General features: G+C 32.8%; 1 protein-coding gene across 1 annotated transcript; it reads left to right on the top strand.

The window, feature by feature from the left end:
* Window positions 1–511: 511 nt before the first annotated feature.
* Window positions 512–4,901, top strand: LOC139513302 (uncharacterized). The gene is made up of 3 exons (XM_071301667.1): window positions 512–551; window positions 1,076–1,520; window positions 3,891–4,901. The coding sequence occupies exons 1-3, from the start codon at window positions 541–543 to the stop codon at window positions 4,848–4,850; spliced, it is 1,416 nt and encodes a 471-aa protein (XP_071157768.1). The 5' UTR covers window positions 512–540; the 3' UTR covers window positions 4,851–4,901.
* The last annotated feature ends 6,838 nt before the right edge of the window (window positions 4,902–11,739 follow it).

Raw genomic sequence — 11,739 nt, 5'->3', positions numbered from 1 at the left:
CCTTACACAAAAAAATGCTCCTATAGAGTTATAACGAAAAAACGACTGAAACGAACACGACATAAATGTTACGGTCACTATCACGACATGTTTTCCTTTCTTATACCTTTACATACCAGAAAAGTCGTATAATCTGTGAATTTACTCCAAATAGTGATATTTTGACTGAGTGTTGATTTAACTGTCATACAAGTGAGAGGTTTAGCTAGCTATAAAACTAGGGTTAATCCACCATTTTCTACACAAGAAAATGTCTGTTCCAGGTCAGAAATATGACAGTTGTTATTTATTCGTTTGATGATTTTGCCATTTAATTAGGGACTTTTTGTTTTAGTTTTCCTTGAAGATCAATATTTTTGTGATTTTACTTTTTACATTGCTAGTGATGAATATAGCATAGCTAAAGAGGCTTTTCTTGTAGGTGCAGTTGTGTCCGTTATCTTAATTTGACTTCTTAATCGATAAAAGGGATTTAAACATCGGTAAAGTACTGTTGCCTTAATTTTACAGGAAGATACAGAAGAAAATAGAAGTAATGAAATGGATGAATGGTGAGAATTATTTGTTTTATAGATTTGTGGATTTCTGATAAAACGTTAGAAGCTAGTAATTATGAAAAAGATTTCAACCTTCTATTGTTGTCAAAATAAGTTAAATCAAAATGGTTGGGATCCGATCACCTATTAAACTGTTTCTCTTTGAACTGATTGAATAAATAGTGAAATCATGAAAAAATTTAATTTAAAGCTAGAAAAAAGACACAAGTAAAACTTTGTAACACATGATTAGAAAGTAACTTAATGGACAAGATATGAACGTTACTTTTACCCAAGAAAATTGTGATGCTAATCTACTCCGTCAAAAAATGTTTGGAATCCTACATTGGATTACGGTTTATTGTGACTTATAAGTAAACTTTATTTTGTTGATCATTTTTGGTTTTTACAAATTCTCTCTATCTACTGAAGTATCAGCGAAATAACAAAAATATATGTATTCAAAAATCGACATTCAAGGGTAATAATTCCGACAAGATCAGGTGTACCAACATAAATATCCATCCTTTTTTTTTTAGGGAAAAAAAATGGGATGTTTATGAAGAAGGAAATTTAGACAAATGGAAAACAGGTATTTGCGAAAAACTAGAAGGATTCTTAAAATTGACATTTGCCGCTTTTCTCTTTGTGATTATTTTAGTTAGCGGAATCTTGTCCCGAATAACTTTACATATCATGATTTGGCATCTGCAACCACCTGCAGGTAACATTACATCTCGGCTTGGAACAATGGGATATTTATTAGAATTTAGAGATGATCAGTGTGAGAATGTAGATGTATTAGATTGTATGAACAGATCAAAATATGTTGACGAAGAATGGATTTGGGCGTTATTTTTAGTCATCATTATTCCGTATATCTTTGGAATGTTTTCATCTGCGCGAAAAATGTGCAAGCAAAATGGAGAAGAAAACAAATCTAAAAAGGAAGAACAACAAGACTCATGGCGATCTAAAAATGTTGTAAGTAGAAAATAACTGGATTTATTAATTTATTAATCATTTCATAAGTAATCGAAATGGTCGAGGTGTGTAAGAAGATGTCATTCAGTCTTATATTTTTTATGTCGTCCGTAACTCCTCTAACAGGCTTTTCGGACCATATTGACTATATACCTTTTGTTCCTCTATTAATAGGCTTTCGAATGAATTAGAAGGTAGATCTGTAATAAGGAGCTGAAGCGTCGCAGCAGTCTATATCATTATTCAGAAAATATCCATTTCATTATCAAGAATTGGCTATTTCTTAATTTTCACGTGTATTTTTGCATCTATGTACTCCATAACCCTCTATTGGACATTGCGACACAATCAACAAGTTATATCTATAATCATGGGATGAACGTTAGCGATCGTCCAGAGAAAATGAAAATAATACAACGTATTTTAATTTTTATATATGTTTGGGTATTCAGGTCGTCCATACATTAAAACAAGGAAGTCTGTTAAAAATAGTTAGGAAAGCCAACTACTTGATCCTCCGAAACTAGATAAATAAATAAAGATAAAAAAATCAAAGTGTATTTTCTTTACTTTTTTCTTTCTTAAATTGATTTTAATATTTGTTAAATAGCACCAAAATGACGAATTAAGAAATATGTGATATGGTGTCACAGTAAAAAAACACATTTGCTTTTTTATTAGTAGGAGTCTTACCGGTTTCATATGATAGTTGTTTCTACACTGAATCCAAAAATATATAGTTTCTATATACCTTTGCTTGTAATAAGGGAGATAATTAGATACTTCCGGTCTAGAAAGATAAATTTGTGTATTTCCTATTGATTCCCTATTTACTCAATGTTATGTGTCACCCAACATTTTGTAAAAAGACCCTATGGCTTTATTACTATTACACCACTGGGTCGATGAAACTGCTGATGGACGTTTCGTCCCCGAGGGTATCACAAGCCCAGTAGTCAGCACGTCGGTGTTCGTACCGATTATCAGGTTATCTGCATGTTGATATCGTAAAATATCAGCTGCGAGACATAATATGAAGCTTTTTGTCGAGTGAGCGTAGCGAACGAGATCAAAAAGCCTTCATATAATGTCAATCAGCTGATATTTTACAATATCAATATGCAGATAGTCTGATAATCGATTTATCGGGCTATATTTGCGTGTTTCAGAAGTGTTTTCTTTGTTTCACCAGCACACAACAGATGACTTGATAATTTCGGATCAAAGTTATTAACGTCGGTTCAAACATTATGACGTCGCTGATATGTCCGGGTCAAAGTTATTAAGAGGGGGGATAGGAGGGGTCCTGATCCCGAAATCCCGGACTTAAAAAAACGAAATCCCGAGGTCCCGAATTTAAATAAAGTAAATCCCGACGTCCCGAAATCCAAAAAAAAAGAATTCCCGGATCCCGAAAGGGTCAATCCCGAAATCCCGAGCTTAAAAACACCCGATCCCGGAGTCCCGATAAAGGTCCTATCCCCCCTCTATTAAGGCCGGGTCAACGTATTTGACGTCACAAAGACATGACACGGAATAATATTAAGAGCTGAACAGAGTGATATAGACAGTGGGACGACCGATAAACATGAATATCAATTACAGTGCCGTTTTTATAAATTAGCTGTTTGCAATACTAAGATTTTCTTATCCCAGGCATAGATTACCTTAGCCGTATTTGGCGCAACATTTTGGACTTTTGAGTCCTCAAGGCTCTTCAACTTAAATACTTGTTTGACTTTATTACTATTTTGACCTGATAGTCTCTGATGAGTCTTATGTAGACGAAACGCGCGTCTGACGTATTAAACTATATAAGAAACCTGGTACCTTTGATAACTATTTATCATGGACCAGATTGAAGTAATGGTCAATTAACTTAAATTTAAACAAGTCAGGTGGAAACAGATCAGGAAAAGAAAACCAAGAAGCAGAAACAAGTAGAGCTCTTTATTAAAATATTCGTAAGCAGAAAAGAACGGAATTGATTGATTTATAAATCATTACACAAGTAACCGAAATGGTCGGGTTTGGCAAGATAAAATTCAGTAAATTCGTTGATATTAAGCTAACATAACATACTGCTCAAAATACGAAATATAACATTGATTTCCTGGTAAGAAAGAAAACAAATTATCCAAAATGAAAAATCAGTATTTTGTTTTGCACACATATCAATATATATTTAATTCAGATAAACGAAGTTATACGAATTTGAACTAATTTTAATTATTTAAATAATAACAGCAATACGGTATAATAATTACTTATAAACTTTACTTTGTGACTTATTATACATTGTGACTTGGATAGAGAGTTACATTATTGGCACTCATACCATATCTATTTATCTATATAACTTTATTTCAGCTTTTTCTAGCATCCGAAGTCCTGGATACAATAGGAGTATTTTTGATGGTATTTGTAGTCCTTCCTGCGTTTGATCCTGCAACTGCATCTGTTGTTTACCTAGTTGTAGGTTTGCCATTATGTTTACTCGACTGGCTCGACACAGTTCGTCAAAGCCGTTGTCAAAACTCGTCGTCTGAAGAAAATGGAGTAAAATCGAAGGGAAAGTTGAAGAAATGCACGAAGTTCCTGAAAAATACAAAAATGAATTGCTTTTATTCATCGGCTGGCGTCATGTTTTGCATTTTGAGTATTTTATTCGTCATTTTTTATATCGGGTTTGACATCACAGTTGCAATATTCATTATATCAATGTTATTCATTGGAATTCGGTACTACCAAAATTTTACGAAGCATCTATCAGGGGAAACACAACTTATCGATCACAATCGGATGACGGTCACATGTTTTTCATTTCTTGCTAAAATTAGTGTGCTAATTATCTGTCTTTTGGTAACTGTCCACGCTCAACAAGGACTAAACGCGTTATTTGGCAGTGGAGAATCTAACTACAGAAAACCAAATATCGATTTAGAATTAGGCAATGATGAAACGTGTGCAAATTATGTTCCATTTGTTGTAGCAACCATCAATATACTTTCAAGTTTAGTATTTTACAAAACAGCTAAGACTGCTTGTGCTATTTGCTGTCAGATAGTAGTTTTTGGATTTGCGATAATATTTTTAGTTCCTGTTATTAACTTAGTTGCTTTGATAAAATTAATGGAAATTCCACAGACACTTAAGTTCCAGTCATGTGATATATTCTTTTCGCAATGGCGAATCAACTCGATTTCAGATATAGGAAATGAGTGGTGGCAAATACCTGTTTCTTTTACCATGGCTATTTTGTCTTTTGCATGCCTTTGTAGATTCGTATTTTTTACAAATGGTGTACCACAAAGCAAAACTAGCAGGTAATTACCTTTATCATACTTCGTATAATTCTTGTTGTCAAAATAGTACTGAGTAAATAGAGGAAGAAGATAACTAGGAGGCCATCCAAAACAATTTTGTTACAAAAAAAAAAACACAACAGAGGCATTACAAAAGACGACAAGACAAACAACATACAATACCAAAAATAAAAAAAAAGAACAAGATTAAAATGGAATATTAACAGTATATCATGTAATATTCAGAGTATAATTATTTCAGTTTGTGTTTCAAAATATTGAACTAAAAATAGATAAAAAAATGTATAACGCATTCTACCCAAAAAGACATTTAGAGCGCAGCAAACCATCTTTAATAATAGTCGATGTCTATAAAATACGTTAAGCCATTAATCGTCTCGAGTCTATAAAATGTGCCAATAAAAAACCGAATAATTAACAAATCATATTTCTAAAAGGATACTCATTGTCTGTCTACATGGTATGGGTTTTGTTGATGTTTGAAGGCCGTACGGCAATCTTTGTCTTATTGGTAATCATGTTTCATCATCTTCTCATATTTATATTCATTGCAGGGCTTCGTTCAAACAATTTGTTTATTTTTGAAAAGAGCACAAATGACAAATATACAACAGGAATATAGGGACTCGGAAACAAGAAAAACTTGTATAAATCTGTCTCCCTTGAAACTACAACATTGGTAAAATAGTGTGAAGAAACCTGCTTTAATATAGTTTTCAATTTATACATGCTTATTTTGTGGTTCATGTTCAACTAATGATTTGTCCATTAGATTGACAAACATTCTGTCCGCAATGAAAGAGTCCTCGAAAATACTATGAAACTGTTTACTCGCGTAGTGGGATTAACAATATTTGGATTCTAAAAAACTCTCAAAATCTTCTGGATAATTTCCAGCCTCGATCTTTTTCTGAAATAAATTCTATCAAAACTTTGATTTTTTAACCATGTATACTCCCATTCCCCATGAGAAATTGAAAAATCGTCTAAAATAAATAATCCACAAAGCTTTTCAACATAAAAATGGTAGCATACGCTATAACTTATTACTTTGAGATACCATACGACATATTTTGTTATTAGTGAACAGAAAGGTAAAACATACAACATAGAGGCATAAGGGATCAGTATGCTGGAGTTTCTTATAAACAACATATTTGTTGAATTTGGAGACTTTTTCAACAAATTGTAGACATTTCTATTGGAACGAACTTTGCGCCTCTCCTTGCTGACCTCTTTTTATTTTCACATGAGTGTGAGTTCCTTTAGACGCTTGTCAAAAACAAGAAGACCAAAGATGAAAGGGCATTTGGTTTCACATTCAGATATATTGATGATGGTCTTTCCATTAACAATCCAAACTTTTCAGATTAGGTTTCATTAATATATCCCCCAAAGCCAGAAATTAAAGAAATAACAGACACGGCTTCCTCCTCATTTTTAGACTTAAACATTTAACACGCGCGGTTATCCCCCACCTTAGTTGCAATATGCCAATTTCACATGCGTATGCGTTATTATTCGGTATTTAAGAGCTGACAGTAACTGTTGCAACTCAGACTTTATAAAACGTTACCAGAGTAGAAAGTTGATGAACCAGGGATATGTCAAAGAATTTCTCGTCTTTTTTCCAAAAAAGTTCGTCGGAAGTACCAAGATCTTGTTGATAGATATTCCATATCAATTTCACAAATAATACACGATGGCCTTGAAGTATAGATTCTGGGTACTGACGTTGTAAATCATCTTTATTACGTGTTTTATCATATGGCAGCCTCCGGGTGCGGGACTTTCTCGTTTTATCGTAAACGTGATAAATTGTTAACAGGCAGTTCAACAGTTAAAAATATGCCATCATACAAATTGTAATAACAAATTAAGAAAATAAAATAAATGTTTTAAAACTTTTTAAGAACAATAGAATACACATAAACATAAGTAGACAAATATAATTGCGGCGAAGAAACCGACTGATTAACGTAAATGTTGTGTCTTGCAGATTGTTTATGTTTCCATTTTATTGTGGAATTTACATCGACAAGTCAGTAATATTAAACAGAAGAAAGTACGATACAAAAGTATGTATATTTTTTGAATGTGTAATGATAAGATGGTAATTGTGCTAAAGCAATCAGATTTCGAAAACTCACTCGATGTCAAATTAAGGCAGTCATTGAATACTCTAACGTCTTTTTCAAGGGCGTTATGTTGGTATTTTTGTGTTTTTTTTTAATTGTTAAGTCTTTATTGGGGGGGGGGGGGGGGGGGGGGGGGGGGGGAGTCTGTTGGTTTGAGTGATATGGGTCCGTCAATCTACATTTATCAAAGAAACGTTTGAAGATCAGTTGCAAAACGTATTCTTTTACAATTTCAATGATTTATTTCAGTTTGACATTACATATTGCATATTAATACAGGTTTATGTTTCTCACTTAAAATACAATTCGGGCATCTCACAGAAGTAACTAAAGGGCTGTTTCGTAATCGTTGATTTTGTAAGAACAATTTGAAGACAAAGGCTTAGCCCTACCAGTTTTCTTTTAAAATACTATGGGAATCGAAAAATCGGACAGAACTAACAAGAGTAATATTCAAATTGATATTATTACGGCTTTATTTAGTAAGTGCAGTTTTCATGGATATGCATATTGATTAAAATAGTCCGTTGCATGAATAACTTTTTATATATTTGAGTCCGTTTATCGGTGCGTTATAAAAAATAAAAATGTCGAGGCTAATAATTTGATCAGAAAGTCAACTGTTCAATATTTAAAGACTTTTGTGGATAAGTCTATCCTCGTTTATACCACAAGTGTCAAGCAATTCCCATTCCTGTAATTCGTCATCCTACAAATGCGTTTGAAAAACTACTTGAGCGATTAGTAATTTTTTCAAAGTTATTGTTTTTAACTTTTTTTATTTGAAAACAGACTCGAATAGAAAATCAAAGATTTACAAACTACTTACTTTAGTGTACAGATTTCTTACTCATATTAACGTTGTTTTTTTTTAATCAGCAATTTTAAAAGAATAATCCTGTTGATAGATATTCTAACAAATCACTTCCTGTTATGTCCAGAAGGAATAGCTATTGCATAGTACTACAGCTGGATAAAAAAGAAATTCCGAGAAAAACATTCGTCAAAGCTGAAAATGTCGTCTGAAAAATGGAAATAAAGCAAAATTCTGTAAAATACGCATTGGCGACACCAACTTTCCGACCCATTGTCTGGTAGGGTTTTTTTTTTGGCTAGGGATTATAAACTTTCCTGAAAGCATTTCTAAGCACTTAATTAATGATGCTAACGAATGGTGTAGGAATTGTTTGGACGTTATTTTGAACATACGGAATCACTTGCAACACAAATATTTAAAAAAAAACAACATTATCCTTTTTCAGGAAGATAACTATATCCAGAGTGAAAAAGGTAAAAACACCTCTTCTACTACTACTACAGAACATGTAAGTATTAGATAAAATACAGTTTATACTCTACCTGACACATATTTCAGGGCAATTCATGATGAATAGATGTATCTGAAAATAGATTTAAACTTGGTCTTTATCAATGAATTGGTAAAATTCTTTGTGTGTGTGTGTGTTTTTTTTAAATGTTGTTACTCTCACTTCTTGCACACTTTTTAGCCAGAGTTGAGTTCAGGAAAACCTTTCAAAATAAAATTAAGTAGTAAGTTTCTTTTCTGAATTAACAGGATGCTCATGTTACATGTGTGTGAACTGAATCTTGACATCGGAGAACAACGGTAAAACATTGAATTATGCAACCAAATGTATGTAACACATATCATGATACATAATTATAGTTTAACACTTTGCCACGCATTTATTTTTTGATGTTTTTTACTTACCAGGCAACCGTAACGTCACGTTACAGTCGTTTTCCCGCAAAGCATAAATACGCGACGTTGTTCACTTGGAAATGCACTAGCACGTATGTAAATGTGTGTGTATGGGCCGAAACTGACAATTAAAGCTTTGCTTAAATATTGATTTGTTAATTTGAAACTGTACCTTTTCATATTATAATGATGCTGTCCACCCATCAAAGGATTTAATCGTGTATTTTTGTTTAATCAAATATTAATTGCACCAAAGTTGATGTGAAATGTTTCATTGACAAATCAATATTGCGTATCCCCTAACTGATTTATGCCGTAGAAGTATGTATGGAAGTCCTGCTTTCTTTCTTGTGAATACATTCCTCCACTGTCTGGAGCACCTTTTGCTTATAATATAATCAACAAACGGAAATGGCGATTAATGCATGGAATCAGACAACTTATAAATTTAAAGGAATTCTACAAATTTTGGAGAAAAAAAAAGAATTCTCACTTAACCTTTTCGCTGCCAAAATTTTTCAAAATCCAAAATAACGTTACACCTATGACGTTGCTAAATTTTACTACAACGTCGACGAATGCCATTGAAAACCTTGTACAAATGCAGTGTAAACGCTACGCTGCACACATCTGTCATCCTCAATAAATCAAGTTCAAAATATACTGAATTGATGCAAATCTTGTTTGGCATATACTAATGTACAAACTACTTAATTCTTAATATTCAAAAGTAAATAAGAATTTTATAATTATAGGCTACAATATCCTGAATATGTGTGAAATGTAACGAATACGAATATTTATAGTGAAAGAGATGTGCATTTACCCTTGATGCCTTCTGAGAATCCGTCTACAGAATTTTGTTTAAAACCTATGGGTTGTTGCTATTAAACATTTCCGTTAAAACTATGTGAAAATATAAGGGGGTCACCGGATTCCTTTTTTTTCCAGTTGAAAATAATCAGTCTCACTTTCGTAGCGTGGAAAAGGTAAAAAAAATAATAATTTTAACGTCGTAAAATTCTATCACTCATACATAAATGATGAAGACAGCAAATATGAATCCGGTGACCCCCTAATATATTCCTATCGTTAAAATGAAAATGTTTACAGCAACAGAATATTATTTTTGAATAGACTTCTGTGGACAGATTTTCGGAAAATTTCAATTTAAAGTGGGAAAAGCATATTCTCTGACGCGTTTTCCTTCAGTAATCCTTTGCACGTAATCGACATAAACTTGGAAGTATAAAAACTTCTTATTTATGTATTTTTTTTTAACATTCTGACGATTCCAACGAATTATATAAATGCGTACTAATTTTCAACAAAATCTGAAATATCTTGCTTGAAAGTGAGTTCGACTCCGAACCTAATTTACTTTGATAGTCAGGTCAGTTTTCTTTTCTTGCCGAGTCTGTGTTTTTTTCTCATGGAACTGTTGCTTCATGTTCTTATAAAAACTGTGCATCACAAAAAAGACAGGGGTGTTGAATGTTGCGTTTAATTTCAAAAATAAATCAAGAAAATATTGTCCAATTATGCATTCTTTGCCTTAAAAAAAGTATACATTATCAGGTCAAGTTTATTTATGAAATTTTATAAATTGGGACACGTTCGAAAGGAATAATAATCATGCAAACGAATGCAGCCCTTTTGAGAGTAACGAATGTTATGCAAATAAAGGACCCTCATAGAAACTACGATGGCGGATTCACAATGGAAAATAATCTTCGATAATGTGAAGGTCAGGATTATACATTGCAATCACAACAAAAGATAGGACAGTACTGGTATTTTGGAAAAAATTTTGATTCCGCTAATTTATTGAAACACTAATTTCGAATGAATGCGGTTGGGTAGTTTAAAAAATTTCGACCAAAACCATGGTATCAATTTTACCTGACGGCAACTATACATATTTATATGTATACTGTTATAACTAATACAACAAAGGAAATTTAAAAAAAAATACTTTTAAGTTATACTTTTTCCGGGAACTTAACTTTTTGTCATTTCTTCGGGTAAACAATTAACACTGCATGCAGATTCGAAAAAAAGAAAAACGTTTAGTCTGTGGGAGTGAGTGATAAAAGACTTAAATTGATGTCAGAAATGAATAAGAAATTTTAGACAGCCATTCTAGGGTATCTTCTTGACATAGGTATAACAAAATGGAACCATTTGATGGAGAATACTTTGATCTAATCATGTTTAGAATATTGTATGCAAAGTTACTTGTAAACTGGTTAAATATTATATTTGAGTGGCTCTTGAATTTGTGTGAGATGTCCAAAATCTCGGCTTGTATATATAGTTCAAGCACGGTCCGGCAATTTCGTGTGCCTTTAAGTCCAATGAGCGGACTCCGGACGGATTGAAATACCGGTAAGCATCATATAATTGTACATACAATTGTCTTATCGGCATGATAGTACTATACATGTATTCTTGCACAAGCAAACAAATTAGCAAAACTTTTTATCAATGCATCACAAGATTGTTCTGTTTTTCGTTTAATATATTTTATATAATGTCCGTTCCTGTCTCGGGATGTTTCTTGATAAGTCAGAAACATGAACAAATCAAAACGACTTCAGGACATGACCCTTTACCAAGACTTAGTGCTCATCCTTATTGGTCACGGCTAAGTACATTACCAAGCGGATTTTTTTAAAATATGTATAGAGGCGATTATTTGATCTTCAGAGGAGCAGGGGAGACAGTTTTCCGGATTGATATTCTTTTTTCATTTTTTGCTACATGTAATACAAATTGTTTTCATTAATACTTATTCCCTTATTGTAATGCATTTTGTTGGACAAAGTATTCATTTTCACAACGACTTGGGCCTCGTTATTCATAATGCCATAATATTCATTTTCACATTCCTACCACCCCCATTCTTCCATCCTCAGAATTTTAAATGGTCATCACCTAAAGACTGGATTTCGGTGACCGTCAACGGTATCCATGACTTCGTAATGGCTATGGCCGCACCTTACTGTTGCATAAGTTTACAAAAAAAGATC

This window comes from Mytilus edulis, chromosome 2 (genome assembly GCF_963676685.1).
Source record: "Mytilus edulis chromosome 2, xbMytEdul2.2, whole genome shotgun sequence".
NCBI classification, from domain to species: Eukaryota; Metazoa; Mollusca; class Bivalvia; order Mytilida; family Mytilidae; genus Mytilus; species Mytilus edulis.
Note: the sequence above shows the minus strand (reverse complement) of the source record. Positions and strands in the feature narration are given on the sequence as shown.